At 43.1% G+C, this 16,418-nt stretch overlaps 1 protein-coding gene across 3 annotated transcripts in view; it reads right to left on the reverse strand.

Moving 5' to 3' along the window:
• Window positions 1-9,863: 9,863 nt before the first annotated feature.
• Window positions 9,864-16,418, reverse strand: part of LOC120902746 (mitogen-activated protein kinase 1) — a 48,140-nt gene continuing 41,585 nt past the window's right edge. For all 3 annotated transcript variants that reach the window (XM_040311738.1, XM_040311737.1, XM_040311739.1), the window contains exons 4-8: window positions 15,810-15,920; window positions 13,190-13,324; window positions 12,718-12,834; window positions 12,273-12,629; window positions 9,864-10,317 (exon numbers count right to left, since the gene is read on the reverse strand). In XM_040311738.1, coding sequence (XP_040167672.1) covers window positions 10,198-10,317; window positions 12,273-12,629; window positions 12,718-12,834; window positions 13,190-13,324; window positions 15,810-15,920 — 840 coding nt within the window. In that variant the 3' untranslated portion in view covers window positions 9,864-10,197. The remainder of the gene's footprint in view (window positions 10,318-12,272; window positions 12,630-12,717; window positions 12,835-13,189; window positions 13,325-15,809; window positions 15,921-16,418) is intronic.

The raw sequence follows: 16,418 nt of genomic DNA on the forward strand, positions 1-16,418 counted from the left end.
ACATGGGGGAAAGAAGGGAGGCATTTGTTACGGAACGCTAAATAACAATGTTTTGATTTTTAAATATTTTTGCTTCTTCGACAACACTCAAAATATAATCGGAAAACAAATGAGTTAGGCGTCTTCCATCAATCACGTAACGCTTATAGGGCGGGGGAGAGGATGTCGTCAAACGTTACAATTTGTTACGTTTGGATTTGGAATTTGGATGATCGATTAAGAGGATTGATACAATTACATTCTGTTTTGGATTATTGTTGGGTTACATGAGACTTTCGCAGAGATTCATTCACATGAATCTTCAGTGATGAGTAATTCGAATCTCGAGTCGATTCTTCAAAGAATCACGAATTACTAATGATTCACGAATCTTCATAGATTCATGAATCTTCAAAAGTTCATGAATCTATAACCGCGCGGCTACATGAGGTGAAATATACAGCGAAATGAACTATTTGACAGGTGAAATATCTGACAGATTCAGCTAAAGGGTTGGGGGAGACACAACATCCGCTTTCGAAATTCTATTAAAAATAATATCTTCTTGAGCAGAACATTCCCTAATTGGAAGAAATTATGAACATTTGACTCAAAATTGACGAAATACTCGATATTGAAGTTATTTTATGGATTTAAATACGATTGTATGCACGTTATTTGTTTACATTGCCTATCAGCTGGCTGCTGTGATGCTTTATCCGTCAGATATTTCGCCTGTCAAATAGTTCATCTCGCTGTATATTTCACCTCATGTGGCCTCGCGGCAAATGTTCATGAATCTCCAAGGCTTCATGAATCTGTTATCTATATGATTTCCATAATATTGAATTCATCCCACCTAAAACATGTCCGTTGTTGGTTGAAGCCTCGCATGGACCGTCTTCCCGTAGCAAAACAAACTGTCCGACTGCGCGGTACTTTCCAAGCAGTCTCGAAAGTCTGTATAGGCTGGGATGACCACGTAGGTTGTTTACGCCGAGAAGAAGAATAATAAAAAGACCGAGCTTTATGATTTTTTAGAGATTTATGAATCCCTAGAGATACGTTCATCTTTCAAGATACAAGAATCTTTTGAGATTGATGTATCTTTCAAGTATTCTCTCGAAATTCATGATTTTTTCGAGATTCATGAATCTTTCCATCCGAGATTCAGATTCGCTGAATCATTCCATTCCAGATGGAATCTGATCAGATTTACCCAACACTAATTTGGATGATCTCCTGTTACAATACTTTTAAATATGGTCCACGCTGGTAGCGTTTCGATTGGTCACAGCATCCCTCAAAGGTAGTGGAGTGAGAGAACGGATACACACTTCGCTCGTTATCTTTCCTATCGTGTAGTAGCATTTTTTGGAAAATATTTTCTTAAAGTATTAAATTTGCACATTTAGCAACCTAACTGATCAAAAGAATAATTTTATCCCACTGTGCCGGCGCAACGTATCGTTAGAAAAGTAGATGGTGTGCGTGACACAAAAGCTCTCTCACTCGCTCTCTTTCGTGTTTGCTCCAAACTCTGCCACATGCTTTCTCTCTGCACTCTCTCTCTCCGTGTGCGTTCGTACTATAAATATCACCCCTTTTCATCATCCCCTTCGCCTAGTCATTTGAAGGTCGCTTGGCATGCTTGGACTCGGCCGGACTCGGCGGTATCCAGGTTACCGTGCACTGTACAGCAGCGCCACAGCACATGGTGTGTGGCTTTGTGTTGTTCCTCTGATGGCTTTTGCAGAGAAAAAAACAAAAGCAAACAAACAATGGTAAACAAGGAAGGGTGTGGCTTTTTAAAGGGTGGAATTACCGGATGGGGGAAAAACCGGTAAACCACACTGTCTCAAATGACATTAATCGGGCACTGGACACTTTACCGGAGCTTAGCGTGAGTTTGATGCAAGCAGTACCCCATTTTAATCGAGCGTGATGTCGTGATTTGGAGGATTTATACACTCTGGAGGTTGCCTCCCCACCACGGGGGTCCATAAATATCGCATGACGGTGTATAATTCGGTTTCGTCAAAAGTACAGGCGCGCCTCGGTAATGAATTGGGAGGAGATGATCTCCGGCATAGGCATGACATCATCATCGACTGGATTGTTTCCTTTTGGAGTAGTATTACCCTCGAAAAGAAGCTTTCGCCCGGTTACAATGCACTGGTCGGTCAGTCAACTGTTGATTCGCTTTCGATGCTGGCGCAAACCAAACGTGCAAGCAAATATGATGCCTCTCCCCCGGGCCCGTGACAATCCGTCCGGAACGAATCCAAGAATTCAAGGGGAGCAAAACCGGTATTTATGCAAGTTCTAACGGTGCCTCCTGCAATGGGAGGATGGAGCGAATGCATTGATTAATTGGACGCGACGGGCGAAAGATGCGTACTATTAATAAGTGCGCGGGAAGGCGCGCAAAACCGGTCCACCGGGTGTCCGCGGCGGTTGTTGCTGGCGGGTCCAGCGGCTCCAGCGGTTCCAGCAATTATTATTGGACCGCGAAATTGTGCAGAAGCCCCACAATCGGCAAGGGCGGGGCGGGATATATTTCTAGTGCTTCTTTGTTCATTCATGCTTCATTGATTGATGGGCAAATAAATACAGCTTCAACATGGTGTATTTATGCATAACATGGTCATTAATCTTTCCTTTAGATAAGCCAAATGCTGGATTGGAATGGCACGAATAAAACCAATAGGAAATTTTAATAGGCTTGTACGCGATCGCCCACTCCATCGAAACTTCCTTTTTGTCCCTTGGTCAGAGGTTTGTTCTAAGTTCAACTCATTCGGTAACATTGGATTAGAGTAAGAATTCCTTGGTAAATTACTTGGCATGTTGAAGTAAATGATCGTTCACCAGTAGTAGAAATCAGTTACTTTACCACTTCCTAAACTTGGAATGATTCCTGATTCATTCCTTGGCCCAGCATCAGTCAATGTACAGTTCATGTCAGAATAAGTTCAGTATGCATTCTTACACCGGTATGGGGGTCGGCGATTAGTTCCAGCATCAGTATGAGATTAGGATACGTTCCAGAACTTGTATGAGTTCAGAATCAATTCCAAAACCAGGATAGCTTCAGGAGTTATTCCAGAACTGGTTTGGGTTCAGGATCAGATCCATGACCGCTATCGGTTCAAGATCAGTTCCAAGACCGCTTAGGGATCAAGATCAGTTTGCAAGAACGATATAAATTTGGGCTCAGTTCCAGGATCGGTATAGATTCAGGATCACTTGAGGATCAATTTGGGTTCAGGATCATTGTAAGGATCGAAGTGGGTTTGCGATCAGTTCCAGGACCAATACAAATTCCAGATCAGTTCAAGCCCAGAATGGACCGTCCCCCCGTAGCAAGGATTGACTATCCGGCTACGTGGTAATGAATTAAGTCTCGAAAGCCTGTATATGGCCGGCATGTCCGCTTAGGACGTTACACCAAATAGAAGAAGAAGAAGATGAGTTCATATAACTGGTATGAGTTGAGGATCAGTTCCAGCACCAATAAGATATATGTTGCAGAACCTGTACAGGTTCATGAACAATTCCAAGAACTGGATGGCTTCATGATCTATTCCAGAACTGTATTGGTATCAGTTCCAAAAACGATATCGGTTTGGGATAATTTCTAGGACCAATATGAGTTCTGTATCATTTTGAATAACGATATGGATTCGTGATCAGGTCCAGGATCAGTCCAGGAGACCAGGATAAGCTTCAAAACCAGTATGGATTTAAGATCAGTTCCAGGATCGTAATGGCTTCAGTATATGTTTCAGGTATGGCATAGCTTCAGGTTTGAATTCAGGATCTACTTCAGGACCAGATCCAGGTACGGTATAGGTTCAAGATCAGTTTATAGACCGGTATGTTGTCAGGACCTGATTTGAGAGCCGGTATGGGTTCTTAGGATCGGATATAGGGCCGCTAAGGTCATGGGTTCATAATCAATTCTAACACATGAATCGGTTCAGGATTAGATCCAGGATCGCTGTGGGTTGAAGATCAATTCCAACATTGGTATGATATCAGAATCAGTTTCAAGATCGCTCTTATTGCGCATAGAGCTCTTATCGCCAAATTTCTCTAACTCTTCTTCGTATTTTTCGAAATGTACGTTTCATATCTAAAATGAAAATAAAACAGTAAATTTAGCTCAAATTATTGTTAATTGATGTGAATGTATGCATTGCATTGTCATCAAGATCGCGATCTCTTCACGCACGGCGCGTGCTTGAAAAGGGCTCTCACAAGAACACGCACAACCACTTCCTCCTTTCGTTTCAAGTCAATCCTTTATTCTTAATGTGTCTTGTTCAAGTCAAAAGATTCGATTGCGCCTCATCATATCCCAAATTTTGTATGTATAATTTTGCGGTTGCGGTTGTTGTATATAGCGAGAGATCAGATTTGCATGTTTCTGTGTGAGTGTGTGTCAGGGGGAAACATGGAATGGGCTGGAGACTGGTGAGCCGGTATATCAATCGAGGAGAGATCCAGAGAGAGAGCGAGAGAGAGAGAGAGTAGGGATATTTATATTATTTTTCGTTTAATTTCTATGTAATAATGACTGTTTGTGTTTTCTCTCTATCTCTCTATTTTCCTGGCCAGTGTCTGCTGTGTCTTCCCATTTCTATCGCTACATTTAACTGTATGTACCAAGCACCCCAGGGTTGTTTTGGTTTGTTCACTTTTCTCCCTTTAGTCCACACAGTTTGTTGTTTTTGTGTTGATTTTGTTTGTTCTGTTTTGCTCTGCTTTCCTCCCTCCCTCCCTCTTGTTTGTATTATTTTTTCCATTTTTGTTTCTTTTTGTCTCGACCACGAGAATAGCACAAGTTTTCTCTTATACATTTTGGGGTTTTTGTTTTGTTTTGTTTGTCATTGTTACACCTCGCAAAATATCTCACGATAAACATACGTACGTATAATACACTGAACAATACACATACCAATAGGATAGGGGAAAGAATGATGGCTTAATAGGTGCCAAAAATGCGCGGTTTCGGTTCCCGCCAGAAGGCAAATAATGCCAGAGTTGCTGCTGCCTGTCCCTTACAATAAGGTGTTGTGTGTGTACTTCTTCTTTACACTCTGTTCTATTCACATAACATCTCTTTCCCTTTCCGCTCAGCTTTGAACTTGATATATTTATAGCTCGGCACCGAGAGTTTTCGGTATTATCATTTTTTGTTTGTTTCCTTCCTTTCCTTTCTTTTAGTTACGTAATGCACAGTAAATTAAAATTGTATCTTCCATTGTTCATTTGTTTTTTTTTTTTGGTTTGTTTCGATCTCTTTTTTCTCTTTCCCTTTTCTTCTTCTTCTCAATACATGTTTCTTCTACATTTCCAGTTCGATTTTATCCTCTAATAGGAAAAAAAATCTCATTTGTTGCGCTGGTTTACATCACTTTTCTTCCTTTTCTATCGACTTTTGCAATTCGACAAACATCGAGCACACACTACACACATTCGTTTCTCTTGTTTCTTTATAATATCCCGCACCAACTTCTTTCTTTCGCGCAATGAGAGTAAAACGTTTAAGAATATTCATATACGCTTATGTAAGTGTGTGTGTGTGTGTTTGTTTTTTCTCGTAACTTTATAGTATATGACAGAAAATACTTTCACACATTCACACAACTTGACACAAGAAGTAGTTTTCTCACTAAAATGTACTCACACACACTCAGACACATTTTAACGGGCTTAAACGGGGGTTTTCCTTTCTCTTTCTCTTTCTATCTCTGCATTACTCTCTGCTTCGATCGATTGATTTGCATCAATCAACACTTTGATCGTGTAGTTTGCTTCTGTTTTTGTTTCGTTTTACTTTGTTATGTATTAATACATTCATATTAACTTACTTCTTCTACTCGAGCATGAATCACATTGTTCTGTTTTTCTTTTCTTCTGTCAACGGTGTTTATGTTTTGCTATTTGCTGCAAATGCTTTAAACGTTTTGTATTTTCTGATTGTTTTGCATTTTACTGCAAATTATATGGGTGTGTGTGTGCGCGCGTATAGTACACATAATAGTGGTTTCGGTTTAATGCTCTTTTCTGTGTTTCCCATGCCCGTGGGGAAGGGTTTTTCCCGGTTTGCCGGAACAATCTGCTATTCTATACTAGTTTTTTTTTTAATATATATTTATCTCACTATGCAAATATTAGTTAAATTGTAATTTCCTTCTCTCACTTGCTTGCTTGCTCGTTCTCTTTTCGTTTCGTATGTTTTTTCTTACTCTTCGACCACCATTCAGATCGATCGCGATCGAGAGAAGGGATGATAATAACTGCACAATACCAAGAGCTAGCTGTTTTTGTTTTTGTTTTTTTTTACACACTTTTACCCCACCCCTCCGCTTCTCGGTGTCTCAGTCTCCTGCACGGTGTTCTTTGAACGTGTAAACATAGAAACATATACAGATATTACTACTAGCCATACAGGCCCATCATGTGGCGGGGGTATCTGTGTTTCATCCCTCTTCTTTTACACGCCATAAACGCACATACATATACAAACACACGTACAAGGGGGGATCGGGGATGTTGAATGAAATATCTTCTTTCCCTTGCTGTAATGCGTTAAAAAAACAAAACTAAAAAACACACACATACGGAAGAACATTGATATAATATTGTAACAATTAGATGTTGTATCGAGCACTTGAAAATTACAAACACTTTAAATCTCGCGCCAAAACTCGCGGTGTGCTCTAGAGAGAAAGTGATTCAAGTGAAAACGAACGCATGGCAAACAACGACTCCCATATTTTCATCCCTCTTCCCCCTTTCCCTATTTCCTACCACTGTGTGTGATGATCTCCTGGCGCTACTGCTGTACGTTTGTTTGTGTGTGTGTGGTTGTGGTGCTTTACAAAAGTTGGAATCTCTTACACGTGAAGTGCAACCAGAGCTTAGAACGGTGAGTTTTGTACTGGAAATAAGAGCCTAAGGAACGTTCAGTATACGTTCATACACACTCCAGCTGAGCACAATCAACCAATTAGCACGATCGTTATGTTGGTACACGATCGCTACAAACACACCTCTTCCCCATCAGCATTATGTTCTATTGCACCATATTTGTGTGATAAAGAAACTCGCATCCTATAAAGTAAAGGGAAAATCATGCCTTTGCTCTTTTCGCCTTTTTCCTATTGTTCCTGTGTGTGTTTATGCTCTTTTTGACTAACACACGAACAAAAATTAAGTACAATTGGTCTGGAACACCACACTGCAACAAATCCACGAGGAGCCTGTCATCGTCGCTTTTGATCCAATTTCCTGTCCCTTCTCTCTGTCCCTCTGCTATACAGCTCCAGCACCAACAGTGCAGTCCCCTGCTTTTGCCCTACGTATATGCGGAAGCGGCTACATTGTTTGTTTTTTTTTTTTTTATGTTCATCCTATCTAAAAAGTCTTCTTTGTGTTCTCTGTTTGTTCGGCTCAATAGCAGCAAAGGGCGTGTTAGTTTTTTTACTGGTGCTGGCGTCCTACAGCAGCCCTCTGGTTTATCTCCCTCTCTTTTCTGTTACAAACGCCGGTTAGAAAGACAAACGAATTTCTGTGGAGCAAATCCTAAAATGGAGACACACATGGTGAAAAATGTGCCTATTTACTCGACAGGAGGGTGGATTATCGCACTATTAAATTCTGTTTTGTGGATTACATCTGAGGTTTGCTAGAGTCAAGAATGCAAAAAGTGGAGGGAATAGAAATGGCTAAAGAATGCTGCTGCGCTGCTACTGCTGCTAGCTTTGGTAAAGCGATCGTTCTTCCATCGAAGCGTGTTTATCGTAGTGAAAAAGTTGCATATTTACATACTGTTATACTGTGCTATTTCGTTTTGTGTTTGTGTGTGTGGTTTTGTTTCAGAATTTCTACCGTTTTTGCTCTGTTTTCTTCCCTCATTGATTATTGATGTGTGTTTTATTTGTGCAAATTTATTCGGTGTAAATTAATTATCCTTCACTCGAATAGCACACTCCGGGGGACACACAAAGGTTAATTTGCATTTGGTTGCAAACTATTTCCAGAAGAAATAAAAAAAAAAGCTTCATTCGTAATTCCCATGCATCGAAACGAACGCAGCACAGTACGATGGTGTGTGGGTACAAATGGTTGCACACAGTTAAAAAAAAACACACACAAAAACTCTACCATAATTGAGCAGCGAACCGCATCGACAGAGAGCTTGCACAGCAATGCTTTCATCAATAAATGCACAATGCAAATTGAAACATGTGTGCGTGCGTGTGTGTTGCAAAGAGGAGAGATGCAAATGATGGAAAAGGAGGACGAATGTTGAGTAAATTATTAACGTTTCAACACCACCGAACATCGTGGGGGGTTGGTGTTGAATGTTGCTTTTCCAATGAGTGGAAATAATGCCAATTGTATTGCATAATAAAGTCAAATAAGAAATTCGACAAATTTGCACCATCTCTCATCGGGATGGTTGAAATCATATCAACAGAGAGGACAGTATTTATTTATGGTCTATTTCAATAGGAAGAATAATTAAAAAAGGGAGCCACGCTTCGCTTTTAGAGATCACTGTACTTATGCGTGAGTTGTTTTATGTTGGTTATGGAGGATTGTTTTTTTTTTAAGACAAATTTCTTATATTCATTAGGCGATCTAAAAGAGATCCGATTGACCTGCTCTCTAGCATACTGTTTTTTTTTCTTCTTCTTCTATGGCATTTAGTAGAACCTATGTTGCAGTGCGGGAGCAAGTGCACCTGTTGTTTCGGTTGTTGCGTAAAACATAGTAAAGACAAGACACTTATTACTTAAATACCACACCTGGTTAAACTCTGATTCAATCTCAAACTTCAGTTTTGCTTTTCCTTTCCGAGTTCCCTGCTGGCCGGTTTTAAAGCAATGGCCCTTTTTTCCCTCGTTGCATTACAGAGAAACATTGCACTAGCCATGATCCGCGCCCGGGTGCGGCTCGGTACGGTGTTGTTGCAAACTTAACGTGTACGCGTAAACGCAACTGAGCGATCTATTGTGTCCCTTTCCTATAGAAAGAGAGACTTGTTTGTCGATTTGCAACCAGACGTGTGTTTACTGTTCGTAAAATGATATGCGCTCTACTACTGTATCTGCTGCTATATACTGCACCATAAACTGCCACGGGGAGTTAAAACGATTCTCTACTTACTACCTAGGTAAACGGGAATAGAGGAAAAAATATTGTTTAAAAAAAAAAAAAATTAAAAGTAAAACGCTCCAAACACGGCAGGTGTATATTTTTGCTAGCGGGGTTTAAAGAAGCAAAACGAAAAAAAGCGTGATAGGTTTATCACGCCCGGCACAGCACAGCACAGCATACAAACACAACACAACCGATTGCAAATTTTGTGTTGTTTTCATCCTGTTCTTTGGGTGAACGCCGGTTGCAATAAAGAATGGAATCCGCGTACTATTTGCTACTAATTTGCTGCTCTGTTTGTAATGTGTGCACATGTGCTGGGGATAACATACCGCTTAGATTTGTTTGTTTGTTTTTGGGGGGAAATCGGGCAGTTAAGAGCTTTTCCTTCACTTCTATCACAATCATCCAGCACACCACAGAGAGCTCACACGTCGTGCGGGCATAATCGTTCCCAGGATGCAGTCAGCAGGTGTGTGTGTTTGCGTTTTTTCTCAATAGATGGAGCAATCATCAACCTCACAACAGCATCCTTCCCTTAACTCCTCCTTATCACAAGCATTTACAAACAATGCAACAAACACAACCACACGCACACACACACAATGTAATGGGGAAGGGGCTTCGAGTTTCCTTTTTTCCTGCTAAGTAAAATAAATGTCCCACTCCCCACGCATGGATGATCGGGAAGTTTCTTTTTGTGCTTATGCATAGCTGCACATAGGAGAGATATCTTGTCGAAAGCTCTGCTGCTGTTGAAACTCCTGTGTTTTGAAGGTTTGGCATTAACTACCACATATATCCTTTCATCTCCCCTCCGCCCCACAAGATACTAACATGTAAACACACACTCACACACACAAACACTCATACAGGCTATCCTAGAGACAGTGGGCGCTGCGATGGGTCGCGGATCCATTGACTCCAACGCACTGCTGATGCTGGCCAACCATGGGCTCTGGAACTGTGTGGTTCTTCTGGTGTGTTCCGTCTGCATGAGCTGTCGAGGGGGGAGGTGGGGAGTGGGCTAGTGTAGGCTGCTTATACTGGCGGATCGTTGTGGTTGAAGCGCAGCGTTTCCTCGAAGATTAATTGTTTCAGCGTTTCCTTCGGCAGATCGTCCAGCTCCATCGCGATACGGAACGGTTCCTCGGCCACAGGCTGTGGGTAAGTGTGTGTAGGATAAGTCGTCCGATTTATTCATTCCCCATCCGGCGGAAGGGTGGATGATGATGATGGGCGGCCACACACAACAGCCAGAGAGAGCGTCGTCATTTACCGGTGTTGTGTTAAACGCCAATTCCGTTGCAATGAAATTAAACAAAAGAGATGCAAATGATTAATGATGAGCGTGTGTGTGTCTAGAAGGTCGGGATGAAGATGAACGAAAGGCCCTTTCGGCCCTTTCGGATGCTGGGAGGAAATGGTTACTTCCGGTTGGGCTGATAATCATCGTAGAGCACTGTATGTGAACGAAAACCCCCTTACTAGCGGAATATCCATCATTTGCTTAACTATTTCCTACGCCGCAAGACGATTTCTGTCAAGCGTGTGTGTGCTTTTCCGAGTGAACCATGCCTTTCAAAACCCATGCAACAGAGTACGGAGGACAGCAGTCCCGTGTCCCTTTTTGAAAAGAAATGTGATTAACGATGGAGAAATGTTTTCTAGCCCCCCCCCTCCTTAGCTACCGAGACAAACTGATTACCGAGACAACAAATTGACCCCGAAACTTAGTTTTGCAGCATTTCGCTGATTGCTACACTTCTTCAGAATCGAACGCACAAGCGAGCGTGGTTCAAAGGAAAAAAGTTTCGAAACCATCCTGCACCATCATCCGGCGGAGGAAATTTGCTTCCACTTGTGGTGCGCGTGCAAGCGCTGAAATTCTTTTCGCTACGATCACACCATTCACCCCGTACCAGAGGTTCCAGTTTGCATGGCATGGAATGGCAAACGAGCACCAGAAGGAAGGAAAACGATGAACACGATTGGGAAAGTTGGGGCCGAATGGATTCGAAAATGGGAAACTAATCATTGCACTAATGGCATAATCTTAGAGCCATAGAGATAGACACACACACGCACACTGTGCCATAGTCTGACGTCACAGTACGAACACACACTCACAAGAGGACGAGAAGACACGCTTTCGGTGTACGAGAGCTTTCGATCTTGCTTTGGATGAAATTGAATTAGCCTGAACTGTTGGTCAACTCCTGCGGCAGAAGGAGAATGGCGGCTCTCCCTGCTGGCTCCGGCAACAGAGGGAAAGTCGTAAGAACTTTGCCAACTACAAACTACAAACGGGTTTCGGGTCCTCAAGGCAAGTAAACTAGCACGTACGGGAATCTAGAATCGAATCGAAAGCGCTTCCAGATTTGGCAGATAATTTGCTTTAAAATTCATGACTGCGGAAAAAGCACTACCGATGCCTGCCCGTCACAAAGTGTGATGAAATGGGTTGGCAAAATAAGAAACAACGTCCTCGCAGCGAAGCAATTTCCCATACACGGACCCGGATTACGGTAAAGCCAATCCGATTAAACATAAAATAAAAACAAAAATAGGCCTCGAAAGCAATTAGAAACGAAACAAAGGGAGCGAAAAAGAGAGAGAAGTATGAAGAATGAAGGGAAATTACATTACGATTAACAACAAAATTGCTAAGTACCTCCGCAGCGGGAATTTTACTCTAAATTGGAAAAAAGGTGCACACACGGGGGAGGGGGGACTACATACGTCCACGCCTACCTCCCACCGCAGAGTGTAGAACGGTTTTCCATGGATATAATTATTTCCCCTACTCACTGCAAAAGCAGCAGGAAGTACACACAGCAGCGCACAATTTAAACCCTTATTACACACTTCGCTGAAACTGTCGCACACTAATTTTCATCCCGAAGGAAGAAGAGGATCCACTCCCAAAACCACACCACATGGGAAACTCGTCCCCTAGGGTCGAGTAAAAAAAAGAAAAGAAAAAGCGGCCCATATAACAGGAATGGAAATGGGAATCAATCCTGCATGACGACGACGACGGATGAATACAACGCCGAGGAAATGTACCGCTGGTTGCACACCGCCTAATTTTCCGGCCGTGGATTGTTCCCTACCTCGTCCGCCGGATCGTAGTACTGCTCCAGGTAGGGATGGGCCAGCGCGTCCTCGACCGAGATGCGATTGTGCGGATTGAACGTGAGCATCTTGCCGAGCAGATCGAGCGCATTCTGGTCGGCGTTGGGGAAGAGGCGCGACCACGGGACCTTCGGCTTGTACGGCAGCGACTGCAGGTAGCTGCGCGCCTTCTCGTTGATGATGCACTCCAGATCCTCCTGGGACGGGGAGCCCAGCACGCCCAGGATGTGGTTCAGCTGATCGAGATAGTGTTTGCCGGGGAAGATGGGCCGGTTGCTCAGCATCTCCGCCAGTATGCAGCCGACCGACCAGATGTCGATCGATTTTGTGTAGCCCTAGAAGGGAGAGGGAGAAAAAGGGAGCGATTTTATTGAAGGCAGTGTGTGTGTGGGCGTATGTGGTCATTAGGGGCGGGTTCCTTACCTTGGAATTGAGCATGATTTCTGGCGCCCGGTACCATCTGGTGGCCACGTACTCCGTCAGGAAGCCGGTGTGATCGTGCTCGGGATCGGCTACGCGTGCAAGACCGAAATCACAAATCTGCAACGAGCAAAAACAAGAGTGGGCACAAACAAATGCACAGATAACACACACATCGTTGCGCATTAGTAACAGTTTCACGTCGTTGAGGCTCGTCGCGGCACTGTGTGTCGGCGCAACGGCGCACAATCCGAACCACGGACCACAAAAAGGATTACACTGAGAAACCTTTTTTTGTTGTCGCAACGGTGAAATGTCAGCTCCGTTTAACATGGCCCCGCCGTTTGGCTTTTCAAACATTTTCGAGGCATTTCAAACATCTGTCGATGTTTCTGTCGCGATTTGTTTTCTGTCGGAGAGAATGTTTCTCCTTCCACTTGAGGTGCTGCTGGTGCGATGACCAACTCACGCTTACCTTTAAATCACAAGTCGTATTCAGCAGCAGATTGCTGGGCTTCAGATCCCTGTGCAGCACGTTTGCCGAGTGGATGTACTTCAGGCCACGAAGTATTTGATACAGGAAATAGCAGATATGATCATTGCTTAGTCGCTGTGAAGGAAAGAGAGCAGAGTAAAAACGTACACAAAATCGTTATAAATTGGGACACGAAACGAAGCCTTTAGAAGGTCACTCAATCGATGATGATTGAAATGGGAAAATTGAAATTTAAGCTAATCTCCAACCAAACCCCAATAAACTCCGTAGGGTCTAAACTAAGTAAGTAAATCAATCTTCTACTGATGCTCGACCGAAAGTGATGGGTCGTCTCCGAGCGGCCGTCGAGACACAAACGCTTGAGCCTTTCGCAATACAAACAGCATCCTTAATGAGGCGAGAGAGCACAGGACCGAAGAACAGGTGCTTCATCCATAAATAATCATTCGCCAGGGCAGCACCACCATGGACGGAGAGATGTTGCCTTACATTTTCAACGGAACTTGCCTGCCCTTGTCTCACACTTAATTGAGTTTAGCTGCAAGCTCAGCGTCAGCTAGATCAAACGGAAATGCTTGCAATTGATTGGTTTTGGGACACAGACACACACACTTTTCCTTCAACATTTATTCTCTATTCACGGCCACACGGCTTACCGGACTCTGCCGGAAGTGCCGAAATGTCCGCTCGCAGGTCCGGTATCCTCCCCGAAACGTTAAGGGCTTAGCCTAGGCTTGACTTTCAGGTAATCTAATACACACTCGCCCGAGACAAGGGTCATTTAATCATTCTTTCAGCAAGCAGATTCGGGTAGAGCGAGCGAGCGAGCCCGTGAATGGGGAAAAAGACCATCACACTTCATTGAAAGCAAAAAAAAAGAAGAAAAAAAAACGGAAAGGACACAGAAAAGCCAACGCTTCATTAAAAATGGAAATCTCACTCCAGCCGAACGGCCCAATCACGAGCGAAATGAACTCTCCGTGCCTCGACCTTCGAGTGCAGAGCAGCAGTTGGGGACGGATCAGGATCTGGGGGAACTGGTGGACATTGTCATGTCACATTTCTCCTGGCAGGCATCCGCGCTTCCGCGCAAGGTACGCGAAAATGCGTGCACATAAATAAAGTTGCTTTGTGTAGCCGCAGCATCGCACGCAGTTCGCGTGAAGCGTAGCGAGGTAGAACATCATCCCGACCCCGACTGGTACACCAAACACATTCGATGTGGAAATGCGGAACGGTCTAATTGAATTTTGAACACAAAACTTTACGTAGAATTTGGACTAGACAAAATGAACTTGAACGGTCGTTCGTGCTTAGCAAAGGCACGGCAATGCGGGGAAAGGACGAGTTCGCCGCTTAGCAATGGTGGCGAGGAATGGGACATTCATGAAATGGGGAGGAAAATGTCTACCCAGATATGGTGGGACGGTGTTCCTGGGCCTGCTGGGCACTGAGTGCTTGCGAGGCGTTCAATACCGAAGCGCTGCTGGTGAAACTGTCATCTTTCAGAGTGTGTCAGACACAGGAAGGTGAGCATTGCCCCTCCTGGTTTGAGCAATGTGAACCCGGACAGCAGCACCATTTATTCGGCCTCAGAGTGCATACCGGATGGACAGAGGGAAGGAATCAAACTGTCAGGAGCACACGGGCGCAAAAACACACACGCACACACAAACGCACACATTATATGACGGTCAAAGGATCTAGGGGAAACTTTGTGCCAAAACCCCGAACGTAATTAGCGTAACTATTGAGAGGAGAGAGAGAGAGAGAGAGAGTTTGCTACCTTGGAGTGAGAGATTGGCCAACGAGCTGTGAAAATAGTGATCCTAATTGCATGGCAATTAAGTTGGCAGTTTACTTTCGATTGAAAACGTAATAAAACTCACACAGAAACGCTGGATTTACCTCATCATAGGGATGAAATGTCTCTTTTGTTCCACCGATTGCATACTTTTAGGCGGTTTTTATAAGTTACCGTATGTAGCACACATATTGCATACTTTTAGGCGGTTTTTCTTCTTTCCATTTCCATCAAGGTAGATTATAAAGGAGATCAGGTGGTGGAATACAGAGCATTTTGACAATTCGTCATTTGACATAAGGTCCGGGGGATTCAAACGATTCTTTACGTTTTTTTTTTTACTTTTTCATGGATTTTATTTACAACTTTTTGTTGATTAAATGTTTTTTAGCGCATTTTGGGCTTTGTTGATTGTTATTTAACATTAAAATATAGATTTAATACAGAGATTGCAGTAAACATTAGCAAAAACGAGTGTTTTTTGTGTTAATGTATTGTAAACTTTACTATGTTTGCGGTATATTTAAGGACAATAACTAGGAAATTTTTCATATTACTCCTTTTGCTCATCCTTTTCTCATTATCTGCGAGACTATCGAGCGAGACAAAAAAAACTAACAAGTCTTTTGTTAATTAATCATTAAAATTGCACTTAAGAACCAACGAATTTGTTCTATTTTGCTTTGTTTTGCGTGCGGAAACTAATGGTTAATGGTTTTAAAATGTCCTTCAAATGTGTTGACCCCCTTAAGAGGCTCAGCTGATCTCTTCAATGATTCCCATTCCCAGGCTTACCTGTGTTTTTAGTAGTTTGTATAGATCAGTCTCCATTAAGCACTGAACAATATATACATCTTTCATCTGCTCTATACTAGGCACCCGGAGGATATCTCTTATGTCTATGATCTGGAAAGGAAAGCAGAAAAAGAGGAAGAAGAAGCAATGGTTAGCGAATCGGTTAGCATTTATTGATTTGCAGTGAAGATGGGCTTAAAACAATGCGGAAAGAAACCCATCAATAATATCCACCCGAGCTGATGATTGTACTGTAGTTATGAAAAAAGGGCCTTGAAAATAGAAATAGACAAAACCCTTCGTCAAGCTACATTCTCTGGGTGGTCGTGGAGCCTGTGTTGAGTTCCGATAAAGCCTTGGCACGATGCGCTTTTCCGAGCATTTCACTGAAAATAAAAATCATTCCACGGTCTGTTGAACGAGGCAGCGGGAACTTTCCGGAGCTCAAAGATAAACAAATCCGGTAAGCTTGCCCAAGTGCGCCCTGTCTCCCGCAGCCTAACCCTCTTTTTTCCTGGTGTACGTTGCTCTCGATGCTCGCCTTCGAGGCCGGTACGCCACTTGGGCCAGCTGCGGATGCTTATTTTAGGGCAACACTGGAGAGACAGC

The sequence above is a fragment of the Anopheles arabiensis genome, chromosome 3 (assembly GCF_016920715.1).
Source record: "Anopheles arabiensis isolate DONGOLA chromosome 3, AaraD3, whole genome shotgun sequence".
In the NCBI taxonomy this organism is placed as follows: domain Eukaryota; kingdom Metazoa; phylum Arthropoda; class Insecta; order Diptera; family Culicidae; genus Anopheles; species Anopheles arabiensis.